The following is a 26,973-nucleotide window of genomic DNA, read 5'->3' as shown; positions in this document are numbered from 1 at the left end:
GCCAGACTCTAGATCCAGAACATCAAACTGTTTTTACCTCCACAACATCGGGTTTGACTGCAGGCGGTTTGACCTCCTCTTTAGGGGCCTCCTTAGCAGGAGGGTTTCCCAGGTAGTTCTTGGTTGTCAGACATTCAAAAAGTTTATCCACGAATCCTACTGTCTCTGTGAGGACAAAGAGAATCATGAGAACAGGTTAGGGTTAGGTTTAGGGTTTCTCATCAAACAGCACAGTGTCCCTCAGCCCTGAAATGTTCAGATGAACTGGAATTCACAGGTAGAGATCTGTACGTCAGAGAAACGTACAGTTATATTCATATGTATCTTCTGTCTTCCTGTCTGGCGATGCCTATTGTGATCAGCGATGTGCAGTTTCTGTGCAGCTCTTTTGTTCTGTTTGTTTTCACTAGTCTGCACTCCTACTAGCTACAGTAGGGTAATTGAGCTCTCAGCCTGCAGGGGAAGTTGTGAGGCGCCGACCCTCAAGCTCTCTGCCCGAAATGGCCCAAAAGTGCATTTTCGGTTTTCGGCCAAAAGACTTTTATCACCGAAACAACACGGCCGAAAAAGAATGTTGTGATGACACAAGCAAAAACCACGGCCAGTACGCGCTTGTCTGGATAAGGGCCAACATGTCTGCATCCGTTCTTCCTTTAATTGCAGCACTAAAGCGTCTTCTAAGCAAAAAGTAGACTCTTAGAGTCAGTCAGCACACGTTTCACTGAGATCTATTCGGATCCTCTGCACTTCATCATGACTGTACTTGATCCGCGTTATTAAAGGTGACATATCACGCTTTTTTCATCAACATATATTGGTCTAAGAGGTCCCCAAAACATGTCTTTAAAGTTTATGCTCAAAAAAACACTTTGAAGTCAGATTTTGGTCTGCCTGAAAAACCCTCTTCTTCAGTCCTCCTCAGAACACTCTGTTTTCTCTCTGGCCACGCCCCCTCAGGAAGTGGGTGTGGCCTCGGCTCTCCAGCACGTTGATCTAATGTTTACATGTTGGCTGAATATACACGGCTGCTCACAGACCGCGTTACTTCAACCCTCTGAATCTGATCCTGACAGAGAGGCGCCTGTAGCAGGACCTTTCTGAAGGATTGGTCACAGATTTAGTGTTTCTTGTTGTTTTATTTGTCAGTATGTCGACGTGTGTCTTGGTACACAGCTACGAACATGTAGCTACGTGACTATGCTAACTAGCGCTAGCACTTATCCATGATAAATAAAAATCATCCACTAGATCTTCAAATCTGCAGACGTGGGGAGTAAACCCGACCTCTGCCAGAAAGGCAGCGGGACCTTTCTGAAGGATTGGTCACAGATTTAGTGTTTCTTGTTGTTTTATTTGTCAGTATGTCGACGTTTGTCTTGGTACACAGCTACAGCTACGACATGTAGCTATGCTAACTAGTGCTAGCACTTTTCCATGACAAATAAAAATCATCCACTAGATCTTCAAATCTGCAGACGTGGGGAGTAAAACCGACCTTTGTGTTTATTAAGACAGCCTACAACTAGCATGCCTCCCTCCTAAGCTCCTTGTTAGCACACATGTGTGCAGGGAATGAAAAACTGAGGAGGGGTTGAGTTGTATTTTATACAGTCTATGGGCTGAACAAGCTCTGAGCTCTGACTTCCGGGACAGACCGGATATTGTTGTGACGTAACAAAAACACTGAAGTCTGAAACGGCTGGTTTCAGCACACATTTACAGAAAGGTGGAGAAATCAGAACAGGGGCAGAATGGATTTTTTTCATTCTCGGGGGGTTTGTAGACATGCCAGGGAAACATATTTCAGGTAGAGAACCATTAAAAAGTTGATTTTGCATGATATGTCACCTTTAAGATTATTAATTGGATGTGGGAATAAAGCAGTGCGCACAAGAAATGATCCAGGCCGCGATGGATATGAAGAACCCGCTTGGAGACGGAGAACAGAGCGCAGAAAAAAGGACTCGTCTCTCTGAACCAGATGAGGGGCATGCACCCTCTTTGTCTAACATGTTCAATGAGATCCTTGATTTTAGTGAGGTTAGTACACAGTCATAGCCATACATGCAATGGTACTAATAATTGGCATAATCATTTATTTCAGTGTTTCGGTTTTCGGTCTCGGTTTCCTCATTTTCAGTTTTCGGTTTCTGCTAGTTTCGGTTTCATTCCGGTGCATCCCTAGTTGAAATCTCTGCAGCATGATGCATTCACTGACACAGAGAGAAACTTCGGGGTGGAGTTGATACCTTTTTGTAGGAAGACATCGAGCTGATCGGCACAGAGCGCCTTCAGCTCTTTCTCTGGTTTGTCTTTCTTCACAAGAGCCACCACATAGTTGGCTAACGCAGACGGGTCGGCATCACATCTGCGGGTCAGAAGAAGTGTGTTATTAGAAACTCAGCAAACATGAGTCATTGTTTAACAATGCAATTCAAAGAATACAACAATGGAGAGTGGTTGAAACAGGGAAAGAGATGACAGGAAAGTTAAAAAACACTGAAGCAAATGCAACATCAGCAGTGCTGAGATTGAAAATTGGCCTGCAGCGCCATGACGCTGCTTAAGCCGTTCTCTACGGATGTGCCTCTCCTAAAACAGCGGCAGGTACAGTTCTCTACCAACATGTCAGGGTCCAAGACACTTTTCTTGTGATCAATAAATCAGAAATCTGTCAAAGATTGTCTTTTGACTTCACTTCGGGGTAGACCCAGAACTCGTTGGAGGGATTATATATCCCACCTGGTCTGGGATCGCCTCTGGATTCCCCAGGAGGAGCTGGAAAGTGTTGCTACGGAGAGGGATGTGTAAGTCAATCTGCTTGGACTGTTGCCACCGCGACCCGACCCCGGATAAGCGGGAGGAACTAAACAGATGGACATCATTCCTCAGAAAACATCTTCGAACCGTATTGAAATCCCCTCTTTTCAAACACATACTTTAGATGTGTTATCTATTTTCTTATGAATAAATCATCCATAATGCATTTATAGGTCTTCTAAATACTCAATGTGTTTTATCTATCATGTATATTCACTCTCAACCACATTTTGTTGAAGAAGGGAGAACTAGACGATAATAAAGGAGTGTTTAGTCTGTAAATGAACACTGCTCTTTGAGACAACTCTGATCCTTCTAGTTCCCATCACAAAGCCTGTCTAGTGACGTATTGATTGCTTCCTTCGTGTTCATGCGATTTTAGTAATAAAAAAAATACTGGAAGCCACAGTCTCCGCTCTGTAGTGATGTTAGAGATGTGCCGAAGCTTCGAAGCGTGTCGGGTATTTGAGGGGGCGTTTCCGCCAAGCGCGTATCGAGGCTTGCTTCATTGAGGGGAGGGGCCGAAAATGATGACGTTCGAAGCCTCGCGAGCCGCCTGTACCACGTGACTGATTCAGGAACCGGTCCGAGGGTTTGGTGCGCGATTCGAAATATAAAGGGAAGCGCACAGTCACAACATTCTCCCCAATTTGTTTCCACTTTCCCTTTTGACCCGGCCATTGTATCATAAAGACAGACACCATATTAAGAAGTTCATTATTTATGTGTTGGCATCACAAACATCATTCACTTATTCAATTCAAAGCTTCACACACCAAAGGGATGGTGTCATTATAATCACTGCGCTTATTTTACATTTATTGTCCACTTGATGGCGCAGTAGAGGAAATGGAGCACTATGAAGCTTCGGCCCATGAGTGAACCAATTGGATGGAAAGCCTCAATGCTTCAAGAAGCTTCATCTCGCCGTCACTACTATCCAACCACCTACTAAAGGCTGATTTATACTTCTGCGTTGAATCAACGGCGTACCCTACGCCGGGGGTCCGCGTAGCTCCCGTACCTACGCCGAGGCCTACGCACGTAGCTGACGTGCACCTCCTCCAAAATGTAACTCCCCGTAGAGCCGACGCGGACCGCAAGCTCTGTGATTGGTCCGCTCGGCGGCTTTGTCTTTCCCGCATTTACAACACTTCCGGGATCCCGGACATCGGCCGCACATCGGCCGTGTATTTCATGTCCTCCTCTCTATTCTTCATGTAATCATGTCTGTATGATAAACAGCAACATGTATCAGCTGTAGATTAACATAACACGCTCTGAAACTCTGTGGAAAAGTAAACAGAGATCGTAGCGGGACCGGAAGCAGGCGGCCGGCTATCAGAGAGACCACACTGCCCTCAGGCGTTTCGGCAGAGAATTGCTACGCGACACGGACACACCGACGCACAAGTATGTGGGGCTCATGTCCGCGTCAGCCCCTGCTGCGTAGGGGAGACGCAGAAGTATAAATCAGCCTTAAGGCACCATGGGATTTCACAAAACGCCGGCCGTCCAGGCACCTCTTGCAGCGTTCCCCTATTTTCACTTATTTAAACGTATTCTTGATTGTACTTATGTCTGGGTTGCTGCAACAACCGGATTTCCCCACAGGGATCAATAAAGTAATATCTTATCTTAAAATTTATCCTAAATGAGACTTATACCGGGCGGCAGTAGCTCAGTCCATAGGCACTTGACTTGAGAACCGAAGGGTCGCCGGTTCGAGTCCCAGCATGGACGAAGTTTGGCAAGTGGACTGGTGGCTGGAGAGGTGCTGGTTCACTTGCCTGGGCACTGCCGAAGTGCCCTTGAGCAAGGCACCGAACCCCCAACTGCTCTAGGTGCGCTGGTTGATGGCAGCATCCTCACTCTGACATCTCTCTAGGGATGCACCGATGTGATCTTGGTATCAGATATCGGCTAGAACGGACTCAAAAAGCTAGATCGGATATCGGTGACAAAGGGCCGATTTATAGTGCCGATCCATATGGCAGATCTGCTCATCTCAGTTCTATGCTTGTCTGTGTTTACAACAGCCATGTGCATCTCCTACGTCATCAGTGCCGCCGTGATGGAAGATAACTACTGAGGCTCTGCAGTTTAGGTGCATGTCACGCTTCTTATGCTAACAACTCCACCGGAAACTTGCAACATGGGCAGCGCTAATTTTTCGACGGATGGCAGTCACGCTGAAAAATATAATGGAAGCCCAAAGGAGGAAGTTTACGTCAGCTGTAGCCTACTGCAAAAAAAGCAAGAAACCTTCCATTAATGGATTCAAAGTGTGAAAACACGGACAGGTTGTTGGATTTCATTGTTCCGGATCCATGAAATTAAGGGATTCCAGCCTCTGGTTTAGCACTTGGAACCCAGGTTCAGTTCACCATCAAGTCAGAAAAGCCTGAAGTTGCCAAAACATGATTCTATCCTCACATTAAGGTATAGAGATTGTTAAATCAATACCAAGATCAGATCGGCTAGTATCGGAATCGGCAGATACCAAAGCCCAGGTATCGATATCGGTATCAGGACCTAAAAAGTAGGATCGGTGCATCCCTACATCTCTCCCTAAATGTATGTCCACTGCATTTGTGTGCATTGTATGTATACCAAAAACTGTGCGTGTAGCATGACCGAAAAATAACGAGAGAAAAAATTGAATTTCCCCCCAGGGCATTAATAAAGTACGTTCTTCTTCTTCTTCTTCTTCTTTACTTACAACCAACAGTTTACACTAAAAGTGCTGAGAACCAGAGGAAAGCACTTTGTCAACATTGAGCTAATGTACAACTAGCAACACACATAAATGGCTGACATGGTTCATACAGCTATAACCACTCCAAGCAACCTTTCCTTTGCATGTTTCTTTCAAAATACAGCAGAAAGAGCCAGAATGCCATGTTGAATAGGGGTCAAAAACACTGACAAGGCAGTCCCTTGTCTCACAAACTAGCAGCTGAATGTAACATACATGAAAACAGGACATTAGTATAATGTATGATATGAAATTTGTGAATTATTTGAACTAGATTTGGTTCCTAAGAGAAGTGCAGCAGCCTGGTTGCTCTTATAGGAGCATCAGAAAACCAGGGAGCCATCAATTATTAAATATTAATTCACTTTATTTACTTTTAGACACTCAGTTTAACAAGCTCATGTTCAAAAGAGAAGAAGAAAGAGAGGGAGGAAAGTTTACTATGTAACTATAGTAACTCAGTGTGCAAACATTCAGCATTTGTGTGTCAAACACTTCACTAAACAATAATAGTTCAGCTAAATATAGCACACTATTTTAAATCACAAATAGCCAACTTGTGTGGCGCGATCTGTTGCAGGCAGATGCAGCCTACAAAGCTCTCATAAAGTCACATTATAGTGGGTCCAAAAAAACGCGACAAACGACCTTAAAATGATGCAGAAACACATGCACATTCTTTAGCATTAGCAAAAGAAAAGCTCCCTTTATCCCACTTTGTTGTGAAAAGGCCAGCTAGCAGGGAAGTGGTCAGCTAACTCGTGCAAGAATCTCTCCACCAGATTCCAGCAAGCTCCTCATTGATGCCAAGCTAAACACACTGGCGAGATAGCTAGCTGCGTTAGCTTATCTCGCCAGTGTGTTTAGCTAGCTAGCTAGCTAGCATGCAGCCTAAATGTCATCTGAATTCAACACTTACATTGGCTCGAGGAGTTTTGCCAGCCATGACTTCAAGGCTTCCACATTCTCTATGATCATCGTGAGGAAGACTCAAACGCTGTCTATAAGATGAAAGTGCGTTTTGGTAACTCTGCTTTCATCGTCTATAAATGTATAAGCTTTAAGGCCTTCTTGTCTCTCTTCACTGGCAGCTCGGACGAAGTGCTTTACGGCATGGCAACACCAGTGGAGAGGAGGTGCCGTAAAGCGGGACGTGTGACGTGGGTTATAACAACGCAGTGTCAGTTAGAAACGGTTATAGCTTATATTTACACCTTTAGCCATGTAGCTGTGATTTAAAACGTGTAAAATGAAACTAATTAATAGTGTGAGTTTAAATATTCGCATTAGCTAACTGTTCGACGCATGAAAAGCCAGTTTGCCAGTTTGACTACATTTCCCAGAACACCCTGCGGGAAGTTGAATCGGTGTGTCATCAGCCAGGCACCGGTGGCGTGGGTCTCCTGTGTCAGACTGGAAACTACTTTTACTGGTTCTTCTGTCTTAATAGTGGCATCTTAAACATTCAAGTCAAAATGACGGTGGGTCCATTCCTTTATTTATCTTATATTTAATATATTAAATACAAGGTTATAGATAATAGTTACATTATATCTTATAAACTCAGTGGAAGCTGTTAGCCAACAAGCTAACACAAGCTGGTTGTCGAGATAGCTGCAGAAATGAACATACAGCTGTTTTGTTGTTAAACACGTGTTCAACCAGATTTATTTCCTGTCTGGGCTGCTTAACTATCCTCAACTTTTATTACATGCTGAATCAGTGTTCAGATTATTCACTCTAAGCTAAAACATCATTAATGTTTTTATTTCCTCTATTCTCTGTTGTGTTGCAGGAAAGGAAAGGAAGAGCAAAGTTGGACTTTTTGAGAAAGATTGAGTTGGAGATCCAGGAGAAGTGGGAGAAGGAGAAGACATTTGAGCAAGATGCACCATCAACAATAGGGGAAAGCAGCAAGTGAGTGAATGCTGTCATGATGAGGGGTCCCAACAACTTAGTCAGGAACAGGGCACTTCCTTGCTGTAAGGTGTGCTTCCTTAAACTGATCTCTTTGTGATGCAACTATCAACCCAATAAAAAAAACAAGTCAAGCAACTGCAGCTACAGCTCAAGTTCAAGTCGTCTGGTGCAGACAGTGGTGAACTTGGGGGATGCCCTCTTGGATTGCCCCACTGTAGTATACAACAAATTTAAAATTGCCATCACTTGTCTCCTTTCCATGGAAAATGCATGAAAAAGTGCCCTCTGGATGTCCCTCAATTTTATGAAAAGTAAAAAAAGTTTCCCTCTTGATGCCCCTCAAATGTATAAAACAAAAATAAGTGCACACTGAATGACTGAAAGTAAATACATTATCAAAAGGGCCTTCTGGGTTCCTCTTCGTTGGATTGAATGCCCAAATTGCCCTCTGGATGCGCTTGTAGTTAATTATGGTATTTGATGTTATGTTAATTAAGTAATATAATCAAATATATAGAAATATATCAATATTTTTTCATTGAACTTTTTCATGATTTAATTTCCACTACAATTGGTAAAAAAAAAATATTCACCAGGATGCATGAGTTAAGTGCTGCATGCTCAAATTTTTCTTGTTACTCCATTGAAAACACATGAAAAAGTGCCCTCTTGAAGCCCCTCAAATGTATAAAACCAAAATAAGTGCCCGCTGGAGGACTTAAAGTCAATAAATGATTAAAAGGCTCTTCTGGGTTCCTCTTCGTTGGATTGAATGCACAAAAGTGCCCTTGGATGCCCCTCCTGTGAATTAAATGTAATAAAAATGCCCTCTGGATGCCATTCTAGTTAATTATGGTATGTTATGCCATGCTCAAATTTTTCTTGGGGAGGACCCCAGGACCCCCCTCTTATCATTCCATTGAAAACACATGAAAAAGTGCTCTCTTGATGCCCCTTAAATGTATAAAGCAAGAAAAATTGCCCTCTGGATGCCCTTGTAGTTCATTTTGCAATGTGATGTTATGTTATTTACGTTATAAAATCAAATGTATAGAAATATATCAGTAGTTTTTTGTTTAACTTTTTCATGATTTAATTTCCACTACAATTGGTCAAACGAATATTCACCAGGATGCATGAGTTAAGTGCTGCATGCTCAATTTTTTTCTGGGGGAGAACCCCAAGACCCCCCCTCTTCTTATTGCTGCATCAATACATTTAAGTGCACCCTAAACTGTGAGTACCAGGGGTTTAAAACAAGGTGCTTTTTTTTAGGTTTTCACCCCTGCCCCTCAAACAGCCGGAGTCCTCCACTGGGTGCAGATGACACTAATGTTATATTATTCTGGTTTTGTTTTCCTCTCAGCAAAAAGAAGTACTTTGTCACCTTCCCCTACCCGTACATGAACGGCAGATTGCACCTGGGCCACACATTCAGCCTGTCAAAGTGTGAGGTATGTTCTTCTCCACACCGAGACGAACTCTGAGGAATCAACTTCAGTCTTTATTGATGACAATTGCTTACATTTAACTTTGTTTCATTGCAGTTTGCTGTTGGTTATCAGTCTCTGAAAGGGAAGAAATGCCTGTTTCCATTCGGGCTTCACTGCACGGGAATGCCGATCAAGGTAGGTGTTGCTTTTTCACAGTTTGTCACAGATGAGCACAGATGTAATGACATAGAGGTTGGAAGCAAGTAAGATTTAGTTTTCCTTTACCATGACAAAAAAGTGTTGGAAAACTTAAGCCTCCTCACCCCACACTGGACTCTTATTTCTCTTCCTTTTGGTAATCATCTGCATACTGTGTCTTATAGGCCTGTGCAGACAAGCTGAAGAGAGAGATGGAGGTGTACGGAAACCCTCCACAGTTTCCAGACGAGGATGAAGAAGAGAAGGAGAAGCCCGAGACTGTTTCTGATGAATTCATCATCAAAGACAAAGCAAAGGGGAAGAAGGTTTGGATCTTAGAGAATATGTTTGTTGTTTTAACCACAAAGAGATTAACACTCACTGAATTTATTTATTTATATACTTTGTTTTCATTCAGTTCTCATTGTTATGATCTCCCATATGTCTTCCTCCATTAGAGCAAAGCAGTGGCCAAATCTGGATCCGCAACTTTCCAGTGGGACATCATGAGGTCTTTGGGCCTGAAGGATCAGGAGATTACCCAGTTTGCTAACGCTGAGCACTGGCTGGAGTACTTTCCTCCTCTGGCTGTCAAAGACCTCAAACAGATGGGAGTCAAGGTGACTAATTAAAGCAGGGCAATAATGCCTTAAAATGGTTATTGGTTTGCTTCTGTGTGCATTATAATACAACACTATAACCCATGCTTATAACAACACTGTTGTTAGAGTGCAGCTATATGAACCTGTCAGGCCTCCTGCAGTGTGACGGGCTGATCTGTGTTTGGTGTTACAATCTTTATAACCTCAGTGACATGCCCATCGTCATCTCTCTGTTTGATAACTAGACTTCACAAGGAAAGTCATCCTTTTTCTGTGTCATGTTTTTTACTTCTCCTTAGGTGGACTGGAGGCGTTCATTCATCACCACGGATGTGAACCCCTTTTACGACTCGTTCGTCAGGTGGCAGTTTATCACTCTGAAAGAGAGGAAGAAGATCAAGTTTGGCAAAAGGTGAGATAACTGCCGAGTTTTCTTATCTTATCTGCTTTGCTTGTTTTTGTTGCACGTTTCATCAATCAATCAATCTTTATTTATAAAGCGCCAAATCACAACAAATGTTATCTGAAGACTCTTTCCAAACAGAGCAGGTCTAGACCGTACTCCCAACATCAAGACCGGATAAGATCCAGTCCCATGTTACAGACAGGACTCAGTCTGATCTCATCTTAATCCACCATGAGCAGAGCACTTTGCAGCATTTAGCAAGTTACAGTGGCAAGGACAAACTTCCTTTAACAGGCAGAAACCTCCAGCAGGACCAGACTCATGTTAGACACACATCTGCTGAGACTGTGCTAGAGTTGGATAGAGGGAGGTGAAGAGAGAGAGATAATAGATTAAAGGAAAAGTCAGAAAGGAAAGAAAGAAGTGCCTGAAACAAAGTCCTGCACCAAAGTCTTATCTCTCCATCGGCTAAACGACTTACTGAATGTTTGATATTATTACACGGGTAGATAACAGGCATTTAAATTTGCATTGTAGACTTTAGGGAGTTGACTTCAGTGCTTGTTCTATAAAATAATCTGAATATCTCAAACTCACAGGTACACCATCTTCTCCCCGAAGGACGGACAGCCATGCATGGACCATGACAGGCAGACAGGAGAGGTACAGTTACTTCATGAAACTAGGCCTTCATTTTTAAAAGCATTGTAATTAGGGATGTCAATTTTAAGTAATCTCTGTGATTCTCCACCTGCAGGGAGTCGGGCCTCAGGAGTACACTCTCATCAAGATGAAAATGGTGGAACCATACACGGCTAAATTCAAGTCCAAAGTCTTCTACAGCAGGTAACCAGTCACAAAAACTCACCATTGTCACTTTGTTCTTTACATTAAATGACTAAGTGCTAACGCTGTCTTTTCCACAGTGGCATGAAGGGCAAAAACATCTTCCTGGTGGCGGCCACTCTGAGACCAGAGACCATGTTCGGACAGACCAACTGCTGGGTGAGACCAGATATGAAGTACATCGCCTTCGAGACGACCAATGGAGACGTCTTCATCAGCACCAGTAGATCTGCCAGGAACATGTCGTACCAGGGCTTCACCAAAGAGAACGGAGTGGTGCCTGTGATCATGGAGATACTGGGACAGGTATGAAGCTTCGTGCTGGGGTTGTGTCTCACTCTGAAGGGGTTCAATGTCCCTTAACTACCTTCTAATCATACATAATACTGCTTATTACCCGGCTACTAACTTAAGATACAAACACGATTATTTTATTGATTTAAATGATTTATGTTTACAGTTTTTATAAAACAGTCCCAGTGATTCCTCGTCAGTTATCATTCCATGGTGATGGATTCATCTCTGCCTGTTTCGGTGGATTGATCATGAACCTGTCCTCATTCAGCTCTCCTTCTTCTCTGAGCTCTGTGGTTCACACCTTTAAAAATAAACTAATGTCTCAACTTTGAACCCTGCTGCTATCATCACCACCGCTCATGGTTTAAGTTTCTTTGTAGAGATCACTAACCTAAAGTTTCTCTCACCTGCTCCGCTCGTTGATCACATTACTGGACAGGGTCCAATATGAAAATGTCCGTGTTGTTTAGCCCAGAGGTTCCCAAACATTTTATCCTGTGACCCCGTAAAATAACAGTGCCAGAGACTGGAGTCCCCCACTGTCCGGATGTGGGTAAATGTTGCTCTAGGAACTAGTAGGCCAATCCAAAAACCTACAGATATCTTTGTAATTTAAAGAAGGCGATAGCAGGATAATTCCCTTAGGGGTCATGTGACAACAAAGTAAGAAGAAAAACTGATGCACGTCCAGCCGTAGTTACCTCTCTACACTCCCCTCGGACTCTGCGTTGTGTTATTTTTGGGGATGTGGGGATGCGTTGCGGAGAGAGACACTGGACGCCGGGTTCGGGATGTGGTTTAGACCAGCAACTTTAATCTCAAAAGCCCAAAAGCAACGTCTCCAAAACCAAACATCGCGTCCGCTTCAAAATCCAACAATCTCTGAACTACGGTGTCGCAGGAGGGACAAAACAGAAGGAATTGCTCAATCTGGCTGCGATAAACAACTGAACAGGGACACCTGGTGGCATTTTTAGGCTACTACCTTACATTTACATTGTTGTATCTAAAGCTTAGCTACACATTTTTGAATATGTTTTTACAACAAAAGGATAAAAGATGCTATTTTAGATCATTCTAAGTTTTTATTGATTTTTGGAAGGCATCTTACGACCCCCAAATCAGTGTCTCGCGACTTCCCAAGGGGTCCCGACCCCCAGTTTGGGAACCACTGGTTTAGTATGCTGCATTAACCTAAACAAACATCTTACGGTCTGAACTCTTTCCCTCAGATTGATTTGACATGACTTGTGATCAGTTTGCCTCTGGTGTTGCTCATGTTAGTGAAAGTTAATAACCGTCATCAAGGGGTTTTGACCAATCAGAATCAAGTATCTTACACAGCCGGAAGGCCAGTAAGAAAGCCAGGTACTAAGCTGTAATTTTGATCATATGTCTCCTCTAACATCATTGTCTGTTTCTAGGACATCCTCGGCTGTGCCCTGAGCGCTCCTCTCACTTCCTACAAGATCATCTACGCTCTGCCCATGCTCACCATCAAAGAGGACAAAGGTACGAGCTGCCAACTTTGAAAAACAGCAACAGAGAGGAGTTTACTCAGAGGTCATGTTGTGTTTTTTTAAGTGCATCTCTTAAGGCAGATATTTGTCACTTCAGTTTAAACATTGCAGTCGTTGAAAAGCTACTTTGCTGGAGTTGCTCACGGCAGTCAGAATACCCTTGAGTTGAGGCTCTGTGTCTCTCTTTCTTTCTGTAGGCTTGAACTTGTGTGGAAAAGTCTCTGACTCAGAAGAGTTGAGCAGTAAATACTTAAAATGTGTCGGTTTTGAATATATCCGTCAATGTTTCAAATCAAGATAATGTATTCCAGCTCTTGTTGCTTTAGGTATTACTCCCAGCCGAAAGCCTGCAATAAGCTTTATCCTCTATGTATCCTTCATATCTTATTCCTCCTTGTCTTAGATATGCATGGAGGGTTTATGGAAAAATAGTGGGGAGTCCTAAAATAGCTGGCCAAGGTTAGAAAGTGTTGCTCTGTGACGTCAAAGGAGGGAAATATGGGCTTCTCTTTTGCCCCGAAGGAGAACATTTGGAAGCGTATGAAATGGATGTAAATACACTTACTGTGCCTCTGTTCTCTGTAAAGTAGGAACTATTTGTCTGAACTGATTCTCCTCAGGTGTGCAGTCTTTGTTTGTTTTTATCTTCCCGGGGAAGTCGTTTTTAAACAGTAATTGGGAGTTTTTAGTGACACATCTTCAGAGCTCGTCCTGGTTTGAAGTGTTTTTAAAAGCAGTCAGGAACCGTACATTTTCCAACACCACCCTTAGCCCTAAACCCTATCCCTCCTTAACACTAAACCCTAAACCCTAAACCCTAAACCCTAACCCTAAACCCTAACGGAAACACTAACCAAAACTCTAAACCTTCCAAACCCAAACTCAACCGCAACCCTGACCCTAAGCCAAAATCCTGACTCCAACCCTAAGCCCAAACCTAACCCTAACACTATCCCTAACTCTAACCCTAAATCTTAATCTTAACCCCTACCCAACCTCCAAACCTAACCCTAATCCCAACCCTAAACTATAAACCATAACCCTCCCTAACCCAAATCTCAACCCTAAACCCTTACCCTCCCCAATCCCAATCCCATCCCCAAACCTAACCCCAACCCTAACTCTAACCCTGAACCTAGCCTAACCCTAACACTCACTATCCCTAATACCTAATACCTAAAACCTAATACCAACCCCAACACGGAACCATAAACCCAACCCTCTCTAACCATAACCCCAACCTCAACCCTAAACCTTAAACACTAACCCTCCCCAATCCCAGTCCCAATCCCAACCCCAAACCTAACCCCAACCCTAACTCTAACCCTGAACCCAGCCTCACCCTAACACCCCCTAATCCCTAATCCCTAATACCAACCTCAACCTCAACCCTAAACCCTTACCCTTACCCTCCCCAATCCCAATCCCAACCCCAGACCTAACCCCAACCCTGACCCTAAATCCAACATCAACCCCAACCCCATCACTAACCCCAATCCGAAGCCTAAACCCTGACCCCAAACCCATATTAAGATTTCCATTTAAAAGTTTCCACATCATGTCTACTTGTTCTTCTCCTCTTCTCACGTACAGTTAGGTTAAGTTTGCACTTGACATTCAAACAGCTTTGAGTTAAATACAGCTCACACTTTCTCTGAGAAAGAACGATACAACCTGATTTACTCATAGACCTTTTCCATTTCTGTGTTCCTCTCAGGCACGGGGGTCGTCACCAGTGTACCTTCTGATGCTCCTGATGACATCGCTGCTCTCAGAGATATCAAGAAGAAACAGGTAAGATGATAGACCTTGTAGAGGTCACACTGCACAGATCTGAAACATCAAATAATTCAGTTCCTCACTTCCTGTTTTATTGAGTCTGTCGTTTAAGTTTAGAACATAAAGAGAATCATCTATATGAAGGTATTAACTACAAATTGCAGTTTATTAATGTTCTGTTTTGTGTTTCCTGAAGGCTCTGCGGGAGAAGTATGGAATTGAGGACAAGATGGTGTTGCCTTTCGAGCCAGTAAGCTTCCAGATTTCATCCAGGTTGCATTGAACTCTGCATTCCTCAGAAAGAGACCACTCTGAAAAGCAGCATGCAGCGTCAGTTAGTGTATTTGCATGTTTGTGCACTTTTCAGATCCCAATCATAGAGATCCCAGGCTTCGGGAACCTCTCCGCCCCTCTGGTGTGCGACGAGCTGAAGATCCAGAGCCAGAACGACAAGGAGAAGCTGGCCGAGGCCAAGGAGAAAGTCTACCTGAAAGGATTCTATGAAGGGGTGAGCCAGATGAATGGTTAATGAGTTCAGTAAAACAAGCTACACGGGTCAGCAGAAAGCAGGCGCTCTGAAGCCCCCTGTGGATTACAGATGCATGTACAATTTATCTTGCAGCCACAAACCAAGTGATTCAAAGCTCAAGGCCGGACTAAATTATTTATACTCTGGCTACCTGCCACATGTTGCCCTAGTTAGTTTACTCCTTAAAAAACTGTGCGTGTGAGCTGATGGAATTTGTTCCTGTTAACTGAAGTGGAGAAGGCGCTTAAAATGTTACTCTAGTATTTGATTTTGGTTTTATAAGCCCCCTTTTTTCTGTCAGATCATTGTGACATTTATCATTTAAAATGTGTACACTGAGTACATGTCCCCCCATGTAGCAGTTTATCTTCATCTACATGATTTTAACATTTCTGACTCTCTGTCTCAGATCATGCTGGTTGAAGGCTATAAGGGCCAAAAGGTCCAGGATGTCAAGAAGCCCATTCAGAAGATGATGGTGGAACGGGTAAGACAACATTTGATTCAGAACTCATCCTGGATTGAGTTTATGTATCACGAGGGAGTTTGTTACAGAGTTTATAAAAATGCAGTTCTTTAAACAGTAATCTTCAGAGCTCGTCCTGGTTTGAAGTGTTATTAAAAGCAGTCAGGAACCGTACATTTTCCAACCCCAACCTTAACCCTAAACCCTAACGCAAACACTAACCCAAACTCTAAACCTTCCTAACCCCTACCCCAAACCCTAACCCTGAAACCTAACCCCATATCAAACCTCAATCCTAGCCCTAACCCTAAACCCTAACTCTCCCTAACCCTAAACCTCAACCCCAACCCCAACACTAACCCATACCCCCCCCCACACCTAACCCTAAACTTTAAACACTAACCCTCCCCAACCCCAACCTTAACCCTTAACCCTAACCCCAACCTGGAACACTCCCCAACCCTAACCCTAAACGCAAACACTAACCCTAACACTAAACCCTTACCCTCCCAAACCCTAACCCCGAACCCTAAACCCTTACTAACCCTAACCCCAACCTCAACCCTAACACCAACCCTAACTCGGCCTAAGAAGGCGCTTAAAATGTTACTCTAGTATTTGATTTCGGTTTTATAAGCCCCCTTTTTTCTGTCAGATCATTGTGACATTGTCATCTTTTCACTGAAATGAAAAGATGAATATATTTGCCTTTAATGATGGATTCTCTGAAACTATCTGTCACAGGGCGAGGCCATGATCTACATGGAGCCAGAGAAACAGGTCATGTCGCGTTCAGCTGATGAGTGTGTGGTGGCTCTCTGTGACCAGTGGTGAGTACGATCTGAAGTCTACATGAAGTATATAGATTATATTTAGGTTCCTGTTTTGTTGAATTACTTCTGGCAACAAAACTTTAATAAATGTAGACAAAATAAATCCAGGATGCTTGGAGGTTGTGTTTCACAGCCTAGAATTCTGCATGCTAATGTAGACCTTTTTGATGCTAAAGCTAATGCTATCATGTCTCAGGTACTTGGACTATGGCGATGCAGACTGGAAGAAGCAGGCTAATGAATCCCTCAAGACTCTGGAAACGTAAGACTCATACTTCTACCTTTCTTGCTTTTTTGTGGAGTGTGGTTTTCTTATGAAGGTTCAGATGATCTCTTATGGGCTGTAAAGATAAAAGTTATTCCTGTTTAATATAAAGGAAATAAAATGAAATCATGCAAAAGTTGACTTGTGCTGCTCTTTGATTGCACAGATTCTGTGACGAGACCAGGAGAAACTTTGAGGCTACCTTGGCTTGGCTGCAGGAGCACGCCTGCTCTCGTACCTACGGACTGGGTGAGCTTTCATCACTGTGGTTTGTCTGTGTGAACAAAGGTGCATTTCCACCAAGAGTTCTGGGGTCTTTTAGCCCCCAGAACTACTTTACCCTGAACTAAAAGGTTCCTGTACCCCCATTGTTGTCTGCGTTTCGACTGCAGGCTGAAGTCCCAGGTAGATTGTGTAAATCAGGCCAGAGATGTATGGAGAAAGTAAATGCACTACACCACCAGACCAGTAGAGGGCAGTAACACAAAGAGGAATGGTATTCATCACAGATGACACCATAGAAGCAGACGGACAGGCAGGTATCATTATGAGCAACACAACAGTTAGCCTGTTAGCATGAAGAGACTCAGCTGGCTCTGTTTTAGATGGTGCTATATTTCATCACAGATGGATTCACTGAATCAACACGTGAGAGGAGATAAGCGCGAGTAGCAAAGACGTTTCAACACGGCTTTAAAATCCTTTTGAACTCAAAAAGCCGTGGCAGAGATCGGCCGGTGTTTTGGTTTAAACAGCGACCCTGTTAACTGGAGACTCTCAGCCGGATGCATCCCTCATAAACGTCTTTAGACCATCATTAAATATCTGATGAGGATATTTTGAAATCTTAATAAAAACTAAACTAGTTTGCATTCCCAGGAACTCCCTCTGTGTTTCAACAACTGTGTAAACTCCACAAACACTGACACGTTCAGCTGAAGGTCTCCAGTTTACAGGGTCACTTTTAAAACCGGAACACCGGGAGAGACAGAAAAGATAGAACAAATAAAAGCTAATGAAAGAAAGAGAAATCAAGTGAATCACAGATGTGTGTGATGTTATTGTGGACGGCGGGCGGAATAAAAACACTGCGGTTAATCTACCAATCAGACACGTTCAGCATTGCAGGCCCCGCCCCCCGAAAGTCCCTGGACCTTTGAAAAGTACTACCCCCCCAAGCAGGGGCTTTTCAGGGGGGAGAATATCTACCCAAACTTAACTTTAGACCCTGGGTCCACCAGCTTTCTGCAGCAGTCTCTTTTCTTGATATTGTCTCCTGGACTTAGATTTAATGAATCCTTCTGCAGAAACTGACTGATGTTTTCGGTCTATAGATGGAGACAGAGCACTGATGATAAAACACCTAGTAACTGTCTGCCTGTCTGCGCATGCTGCACAGGAATAGATGCAGAGTGAAGGCCAGCTGGCCCACAGTACAGTGCAGGCCTGTCTGTTGTAAACTCCTTCTGTGCCTGCAGACATTTTTATAAGAAGAATGAAGCTTTCTACTGTAACATGCAGATTGGACAGCTTCCTTTAACTTGAATCAAACTTGTGAAAGAAAAATGTACAAGTTATAGTTCCATTTTCCCCTCAACAAACACTGATTCTAAATTATAAGATCAAACATTGAAATGCAAATTAAGTTTTTGTGCTTTTTTTGTTTTGTAAAATTCAGATGAAAAGATTAAAAGTTGTTAGGAGTCGATGCATTTAGATTTTAATTGCTATGTAAACATTTCAGCTCCCATCTTTGAAATTCAATCACTGCTTAAGCCAGATCATTTAGTGTTTGCCCATGAAAAGCTTTCATAAGATCTCAAAAGAAGAACCCTGACAACACATCAGCTTCAGCTCGCTGCTTTGAAGTTGATTGAGTCTCATTTCTTTCATAACTGTGTTCTCTCCGTTCTTTCGCCCTCGAAACGACCCAACTAAAAGTCAGGGAACGCAGCGAGGCAGGGATGAAAAGATAAGTTTCCGCTGTCTGCCGAGCAGCAGGTTAGCCATTTGTTCTTTGTTTAAGTAAAGTTTATTTTATTTGACAATGAATCTCAGTTTGTTTGCCAAGGATTACACAACAAAGCCCAGGACTTATTCCTTCTTTTGTGATTTATTTGGCACCAAACTGTAACCAGCTTGACGAGAAAATGTAACAAAAAGGATTCATCAGCACAGATACGACCATGTCTGTCTTTAGGAGGAACTGGAGGAACTGGAGGAACTTTACCCTGGAACTACCGGTGGACCCAGGGTCTAAATTTAGTTCAGGGGTAGTTAATTTTCCCCCTAAAAAGCCCCTGCTAGGGGGGTAGTACTTTTCAAAAAGCTTTCAGGGGGCAGGGCCTGCAATGCTGAACGTGTCTGATTGGCAGATTAACCGCAGTGTTTTTATTCTGCCCACCGTCCACAATAACATCACACACATCTGTGATTCACTTGATTTCTCTTTCTTTCATTAGTTTTTATTTGTTCTATCTTTTTTGTATGTGTGTGTACTTTTCAAAAGAAGAAGCTGTGATTCTCTTGATTTAGCAGCTTGTAACAGTAGTCTTCTCTCAGCCCACCTTGAATGCGTCTCTCCTCCCGGTGTTCCGGTTTTAAAAGTGACCCTGTAAACTGGAGACCTTCAGCTGAACATGTCAGTGTTTGTGGAGTTTACACAGCTGTTGAAACACAGAGGGAGTTCCTGGGAATGCAAACTAGTTTAGTTTTTATTAAGATTTCTAAATATCCTCATCAGATATTTAATGATCGTCTAAAGACGTTTATGAGGGATGCATCCGGCTGAGAGTCTCCAGTTAACAGGGTTGCGGTTTAAATCAAAACACCGGCCGATCTCTGCCACAGCTTTTTGAGTTCAAAAGGATTTTAAAGCCGTGTTGAAACGTCTTTGCTACCCGCGCTTATTTCCTCTCACGTGTTGATTCATTCATTGCTTTTTACATGTTTTTAACTGCAGGCGCAAAATTTTCACTTTTTTCATGTTTTTCTGCTTTTGGAACAAAATTTCAAATTTGAGGAAAATTATTTTTTCGTCAGGCTCCGGGTCAACTTTTTTGTCAATTTTTTTTTGTCAGAACTTTTTTTTCATTTTTTTTTTTTTTCAATTTTTTTTTTTCATTTTTTTTCAAATTTTTTTTAAAAAATTTAAAAAAAAAAAAAAAAATTCAATTTTTTTTTTTCAAAATTCTTTTTTTCAATTTTTTTTTTTCACATTTTTCAAAAAAACATTCACAGTCAATGTTTTTTTTTTATCTGTGATGAATGGCATTCATCTTTGTTTTACTGCCCTCTACTGGTCTGGTGGTGTAGTGTCAAAGGATTTTAAAGCCGTATTGAAACGTCTTTGCTACTCGCGCTTATCTCCTCTCACGTGTTGATTCAGTGAATCCATCTGTGATGAAATATAGCACCATCTAAAACAGCGCCAGCTGAGTCTCTTCATGCTAACAGGCTAACTGTTGTGTTGCTCATAATGATACCTGCCTGTCCGTCTGCTTCTATGGTGTCATCTGTGATGAATGGCATTCCTCTTTGTTTTACTGCCCTCTACTGGTCGGGTGGTGTAGTGCATTTACTTTTTTTTCCTCCATACGTCACTGGTCTGATTTGCACAATCTACCCGGGACTTCAGCCTGCGGTCGAAACACAGACAACAATGGGGGCACAGGAACCTTTTAGTTCAGGGTACAGTAGTTCTGGGGGCTAAAAGACCCCAGAACTCTTGGTCAAAATGCACCTTTTGATTCACGTTTATGACTTTGTGTCTCTGTTGCTGTCTCCCTCGGTTATGTGTGTGTGTCTTTTGCTCTTTTAAATTGTGTGTGTGTGTGCCTCCTTGTTACCATAGGGACACGGCTGCCTTGGGACGAGCAGTGGCTGATTGAGTCACTATCAGACTCCACCATCTACATGGCTTACTACACGGTGGCACACCTGCTCCAGGGAGGTGTGCTCAGCGGACAAGGAGCCTCACCGCTCGGCATCAAGTATGAACACAACACACACACACTCACACAACACTACACACACGTGTGAATAAATAAGGATTAAGCCTTAACTGATTCTTTTTGCTTCCTCTCCTTGCTGCCTCTCCTTCTCTTGTCCTTCCGTCTTCCTTCAAACATCCTCACACGCGTTTCACCCGAGGGATGACGACAAACAAATCCATTTACTTTACTTTTAATCATTTCGATCGGCAGGTGTTGCTTATGAGTCCAAAATAAGCCGATTTGTTTCCCGGTCTTCATCAATAGAACAACAACAACAAAACTCATAAACGAGACGTCCTCTCAATGACAAATGCTGCTTGTCAGAAACTGTTTTTAATCAATTTGTGGCTCAATACTCATTTAAGTGTCCCGAAGTCTTCCTGGAGTTAACTGTAGCACAGAAGCATTTAATCACTTCACCTTGTTTCAACTCGATGCATCCCCACTTCTTCCCCTACTCACCCCCCTCATGTCTTTCCTTCTTTCTCACAGGCCAGAGCAGATGACCAGAGATGTGTGGGACTTTATCTTCTTTAAAACATCTCCCTTCCCAAAGACAGACATCCCTAAAGAGCATCTGCAGAGATTGAGGAGGGAGTTTGAGTACTGGTACCCCGTGGACGTCCGCGTGTCGGGCAAAGACCTGGTGCCGAACCATCTCTCCTACTACCTGTACAACCACGTGGCTATGTGGCCCAAAGACAAGTGAGTTTGTAGATTTGATCGATCAATCCACAGAATGGGAGCAGATAAATGAGAAGCGAGAATTAGCCCATTGATTGTCATTCATTCAGATGATTTAGGATGTGAGGAAAGAGTCTGTTCTGTTTTTATTTATTTGAAGTTTTACACATAGTTTTGACATTTTGCATTATGCTTATTCCTCCTCTACACAGAGTTGGTAAGTATTCATGCAACCTGTAAGTGTACAAATCAAGCTACAGTTATCATGAAGAGTAGAGAAACTGGTTGCATGATTTGAATGTGGCTGTGAAAGCTTATGATTACTTTGGTTTGGTGTAGATACACTACCAGTCAAACGTTTGGAAACACCTTCTCATTCAAGGGTTTGTATATATTTTAATTATTGTAAACACTGTAGATTAATACTGAAGACATCAACACTGTGAAAGAACATATATGGGATTATTTAATTAATAAAAAAGCAGAATATGTTTTATATTTTAGATTCTGTAAAGTAGCCCCCTTTTTCCTTCATGACAGCTTTGCACACTCTTGGTATTCTCTCAGTCTGCTTCATGAAGTGGTCTCCTGGAATGGTTTCTAATGAACATGAGCCTTGTCAAGAGTTCATTTGTAGAATGACTTGGCTTCTTAATGTGTTTGAGACCATCAGTTGTGTTGTTCAGAGGTAGGGTTAGTACACCTTGTCAGACGGCTGCAGCTCATACAGAATGCTGCTGCTCGAGTCCTAACAAGGACCAACAAAGTAGACCACATCACTCCAGTTCTTAGATCCCTACACTGGCTTCCTGTCTGTCAGAGAATAGACTTTAAAATCCTGCTGATGGTTTATAAAGCACTGAATGGTTTAGGCTGATCTGCTGCTACTTTATGAACCACCTCGACCTCTGAGGTCATCAGGTACTGGTCTGCTTTCAGTCCCAAGAGTCAGAAGGAAACATGGTGAAGCAGCGTTTAGTCATTATGCTCCACATATCTGGAACACACTCCCTGAAAGCTGCAGGTCTGCTCCAACTCTCACCTCTTTTAAATCACAGACTAAGACTTTTTTATTTGCCACTGCCTTCCTATCTTAGATTATTTTAACTCACTTTAAAGGTGACATATCATGCAAAATTGACTTTTTAATGGTTCTTTACCTGAAATATGTGTCCCTGGCATGTCTACAAACCCCCCGAGAATGAAAAAAATCCATTCTGGCCCTGTTCTGATTTCTCCACCTTTCTGTAAATGTGTGTGAAACGAGCCGTTTCAGTCTTCCGTGTTTTTGTTACGTAACAACAATATCCGGTCTGTCACGGAGTCAGAGTTCGGAGCTTGTTCAGCCCATAGACTGTATAAAATAATACTGAATCCCTCCTCCGTTTTTCATTCCCTGCACACATGTGCTAACAAGGAGCTTAGGAGGGAGGCATGCTAGTTGTAGGCTGTCTTAATAAACACAGAGGTCGGTTTTACTCCCCACGTCTGCAGATTTGAAGATGTAGTGGATGATTTTTATTTATCATGGATAAGTGCTAGCGCTAGTTAGCATAGCCACATAGCTACATGTTCGTAGCTGTGTACCAAGACACACGTCTACATACTGATAAATAAAACAACAAGAAACACTAAATCTGTGACCAATCCTTCAGAAAGGTCCTGCTACAGGCGCCTTTCCGTCAGGATCAGATTCTGGATCAGATTCAGAGGATTGAAGTAACGCGATCTCTGAGCAGCCGTGTATATTCAGCCAACATGTAAACATTAGATCAACGTGCTGGAGAGCCGAGGCACATCCACTTCCTGAGGGGGCGTGGTCAGAGGGAAAACAGAGTGTTCTGAGGACTGCTGAAGAAGAGGGCTTTTCAGGCAGACCAAAATCTGATTTCAAAGTGTTTTTTTGAGCATAAACTTTAAAGACATGTTTTGAGGACCTCTTAGACCAATATATATTGATGAAAAAAGCGTGATATGTCACCTTTAAATTAAAATTTTAATGTCATTTTTAATATATTTCTAATTTTCCTTTTCTTTTCTGTTTTATTATATTTGTTATTTTAATTGTGTTCTTTTCTGAATGTCTCCAATGCTTTTAATGTTTTAATGTAAAGCACATTGAGTTGCCCTCATGTATGAAATGCGCTATACAAATAAAGCTGCCTTACACAATGGATAGCCCTATTTGACTACTGTTGTAATCCAGATTATAGTAAAACCAGATTATTTCATAGTTTTGATGTCTTCAGTATTAATCTACAATGTTGAAAATAACTAAAATAAATAAGAAGCCTTGAATGAGAAGGTGTGTCCAAACTTTTGACAGGTAGAGTACATACCCAGACACTTCAGTGCAAAACTAAAGGTAGTACGAATCCACAGGAGAGCACACACCATGCGTCATGTAGTCTACTGAAGCTGTTTCAGTTCAGGGACTTTCTCAGCAAACCGCCTCAGTTTGACTTCTTCTTCTTCTTCTGTGAGCTTGAACAGCCTTTGTCGTATCTGACAGCCACCTTAGACATTCAAAAAGTCAGGTGGATTTTATAAATAATGGTTACTTTCGTGCTCACATGAATGTTTCCTTTCTCTCTGTCCTCAGCGGGAAGTGGCCTCAGGCGGTGCGAGCCAACGGACATCTCCTCCTCAACTCTGAAAAGGTTTGTCAAATATTTAATTCTGGCATTTGTCAGTGGATATTAGAGAATCCATTATTAAACACGACTTTCACGCTAAGTAACACCGTCGTCAGCTTTGTAGCAAACCTTCTGTAATACAAATAAGCCAGTAATTGCCTCGTGTTTGAAGCTGTCATTTTAATTTCTGCACTTGTTGTTGATTTGCAGAGCAGACACACAGTCTGACCTCCTGGTTGTGCTCTGTAAGAGATTTGTGCATGTAGGCGTATTTTGAAAACAGCTAACATCTGTTTTTTCTTTTTTAACCAGATGTCTAAATCAACTGGAAACTTCCTCACGCTCACACAGGCCATCGAGAAGTTCTCAGCAGACGGTACGCTCCCCCTCCTCCTCTTGTGAGATCTCTGTCATGTTTTATTGGGACAGGAGAGAAACCCATCAGGTGTTCATCTAGAACGGATCACAATGTGTTTTCATCCAGCATGGGTCATCAACCTTGATTGGATCATAAGCATCTTTTATCCCACTGGCCAATTAGCAGCCAGTAAGACTGAGATTCGTCTACTAGAAGCAGCTCATTAATACCAGACAGCTTTATGGAGTTATCGCCCGATCGATCATATGTACTCTATGATCTTTTGTTAAGAAAGACCCAACATCAAGACCGGATCAGATCCAGTCCCATCTTACAGACAGGACTCAGCCTGATCTCATCTTAATCCACCATGAGCAGAGCACTTTGCAGCATTTAGCAAGTTACAGTGGCAAGGACAAACTTCCTTTAACAGGCAGAAACCTCCAGCAGGACCAGACTCATGTTAGACACACATCTGCTGAGACTGAGTTGGAGAGAGGGATAGAGGGAGATGAAGAGAGAGAGAGATGATAGTGGAGAGACGGATAGTAGTTGTAGCAGCTGGAGTCTGGTAGTCCACAGCAGCAGAGATCCAGAGGAACCTACGACACAAGGGAGCTCAGGGACTCCAGAAAGGTCTATGGTTAGTAACTTTAATGGGACAGGAAGAGTTAAAGTAAGTGATGGTGGGGAGAGGGTCAATAACAGGATCCCAGTGTGTCAGTTCCTCAGCAGTCTAAGCCTATAGCAGCATAACTAAGAGCTGGTCCAAGCCTGAGCCAGCCCTAACTATACTTTGAAGAGCAGGCTTCAAACTTTCCTTTTTAATAAAGCTCAGAGAAGACGTCTGCCTCCCAGACCCTGACTGGTAGATGATTCCAAAGGACAGGTGCCTGATAACTGAAGGCTCGACCTGCCACATAATTTTTAGAGAGTACTGTTAGAAGTTGAATTTGCAGCATTAAGCAAGTTAGGCGGAGATGAAGAGAGAGAGAGATGATAGTGATGAGATGGATAGTAGTAGTTGTAGCAGCTGGAGTCTGACACGTCCACAGCAGCAGAGATCCAGAGGAACCTACGAGACAAGGGAGCTCAGGGACTCCAGAAAGGTCTATGGTTAGTAACTTTAATGGGACAGGGAGAGTTAAAGTAAGAGACAGGCAGACAGAGGGGATCCCAGTGTGTCAGTCTAAGCCTATAGCAGCATAACTAAGACCTGGTCCAAGCCTGATCCAGCTCTAACTATAAGCTTTATCAGAAAGGAAAGTTTGAAGCCTACTCTTAAAAGTAGAGAGGGTGTCTGCCTCCTGGACCCTGACTGGTACATGACTCCAACAAGATATAAAGAAAGAAGTATAGTTTTTAAATTCAAACAGGAAGTTGTAGGAAAGACAGGATTCCTCGGAGGAGCCCGAGAGAGAGCCTTGATTTACAGCCAGCATCAGAACGTGCAATTAAAAGCAATTTAAGACCTAAACTCTGACTGTTTCAGTCAAATAGTTTGATTAATCCACTTTGGAGTATGTGAGTCTTGTGTTCCTCATGTCTGTTTGTGTCGTTTTGCTGCGTCTGGTTCATGCATGAACTCTTGAACCCCCTCCTGCCTCCAGTTTACCTCAGGATAAGTCGATACATCCACTCTGTTGTTGTCTTTCTCTTTTGTTGGTTGTTATTGTTACCCCCCGTTTTTATGTTGTGGGCAAACTGAATAATAGATAAATGTGCCTGTTGTTTTTTAGAAGATGCCCTGCTCTGAGAGTAAAGAACTGACAGCAAATAGACATATTAAGCCGGCTCCCTGTAAGAGCCTGTAAGAGCTTGGACTGATGTCTGCTGGGTATTTGATGTTGGCTCAGGCAGTGGAAGTTTCTGCAGAGCCTCGAAACTTTACCTGGTTGTTGAGATTGTATTTTGAGAAACATAAAGAAGCACTCAGTTCAATGTTGGGACACATAATTGGACTTCAATGACAAAAGGCGTTTTTCGACCAGAGGAACTTTACCCCTGAACCACATGTGTTTTGACCGGTGGACCCAGGGTCTAAATTTAGTTCAGGGGTAGATAATCTCCCCCCTAAAAAGCCCCTGCTAGGGCGGTAGTACTTTTCAAAGGTCTCGGGGCTTTTGGGGGGCGGGGCCTGCAATGCTGAACATGTCTGATTGTTAGAATTAACCGCAGTGTTTTTATTCCGCCCGCCGTCCACAATAACATCACACACATCTGTGATTCACTTGATTTCTCTTTCTTTCATTAGTTTTTATTTGTTCTATCTTTTTTGTATGTGTGTGTACTTTTCAAAAGAAGAAGCTGTGATTCTCTTGATTTAGCAGCTTGTAACAGTAGTCCTCTCTCAGCCCACCGTGAATGCGTCTCTCCTCCCGGTGTTACGGTTTTAAAAGTGACCCTGTAAACTGGAGACCTTCAGCTGAACGTGTCAGTGTTTGTGGAGTTTACACAGCTGTTGAAACACAGAGGGAGTTCCTGGGAATGCAAACTAGTTTAGTTTTTATTAAGATTTCAAAATATCCTCATCAGATATTTAATGATCGTCTAAAGACGTTTATGAGGGATGCATCCGGCTGAGAGTCTCCAGTTAACAGGGTCGCAGTTTAAACCAAAACACCAGCC

The 26,973-nt window shown here is 42.7% G+C and overlaps 2 protein-coding genes across 10 annotated transcripts in view; one reads left to right on the top strand and one right to left on the bottom strand.

Moving 5' to 3' along the window:
- Window positions 1-6,723, bottom strand: part of rbm27 (RNA binding motif protein 27) — a 29,806-nt gene extending 23,083 nt beyond the window's left edge. For all 9 annotated transcript variants that reach the window (XM_034684235.1, XM_034684236.1, XM_034684239.1 and 6 more), the window contains exons 1-3: window positions 6,498-6,723; window positions 2,250-2,368; window positions 38-165 (exon numbers count right to left, since the gene is read on the bottom strand). In XM_034684235.1, coding sequence (XP_034540126.1) covers window positions 38-165; window positions 2,250-2,368; window positions 6,498-6,556 — 306 coding nt within the window. In that variant the 5' untranslated portion in view covers window positions 6,557-6,723. The remainder of the gene's footprint in view (window positions 1-37; window positions 166-2,249; window positions 2,369-6,497) is intronic.
- Window positions 6,709-26,973, top strand: part of lars1b (leucyl-tRNA synthetase 1b) — a 37,876-nt gene continuing 17,611 nt past the window's right edge. The window contains exons 1-22 of the mRNA XM_034684234.1: window positions 6,709-7,059; window positions 7,374-7,495; window positions 8,865-8,952; window positions 9,046-9,126; window positions 9,315-9,455; window positions 9,588-9,749; window positions 10,031-10,143; window positions 10,737-10,800; window positions 10,895-10,983; window positions 11,064-11,289; window positions 12,705-12,792; window positions 14,518-14,594; window positions 14,776-14,829; window positions 14,947-15,087; window positions 15,518-15,595; window positions 16,319-16,404; window positions 16,604-16,669; window positions 16,839-16,921; window positions 20,526-20,664; window positions 21,160-21,372; window positions 23,954-24,011; window positions 24,300-24,363. Of these exons, the coding sequence (XP_034540125.1) occupies window positions 7,054-7,059; window positions 7,374-7,495; window positions 8,865-8,952; window positions 9,046-9,126; window positions 9,315-9,455; window positions 9,588-9,749; window positions 10,031-10,143; window positions 10,737-10,800; window positions 10,895-10,983; window positions 11,064-11,289; window positions 12,705-12,792; window positions 14,518-14,594; window positions 14,776-14,829; window positions 14,947-15,087; window positions 15,518-15,595; window positions 16,319-16,404; window positions 16,604-16,669; window positions 16,839-16,921; window positions 20,526-20,664; window positions 21,160-21,372; window positions 23,954-24,011; window positions 24,300-24,363 (2,239 nt within the window). The 5' untranslated portion in view covers window positions 6,709-7,053. The remainder of the gene's footprint in view (window positions 7,060-7,373; window positions 7,496-8,864; window positions 8,953-9,045; window positions 9,127-9,314; window positions 9,456-9,587; window positions 9,750-10,030; window positions 10,144-10,736; window positions 10,801-10,894; window positions 10,984-11,063; window positions 11,290-12,704; window positions 12,793-14,517; window positions 14,595-14,775; window positions 14,830-14,946; window positions 15,088-15,517; window positions 15,596-16,318; window positions 16,405-16,603; window positions 16,670-16,838; window positions 16,922-20,525; window positions 20,665-21,159; window positions 21,373-23,953; window positions 24,012-24,299; window positions 24,364-26,973) is intronic.

This window comes from Notolabrus celidotus, chromosome 5, assembly GCF_009762535.1.
Source record: "Notolabrus celidotus isolate fNotCel1 chromosome 5, fNotCel1.pri, whole genome shotgun sequence".
NCBI classification, from domain to species: domain Eukaryota; kingdom Metazoa; phylum Chordata; class Actinopteri; order Labriformes; family Labridae; genus Notolabrus; species Notolabrus celidotus.
This window is presented reverse-complemented; position numbering and strand designations above follow the sequence as displayed.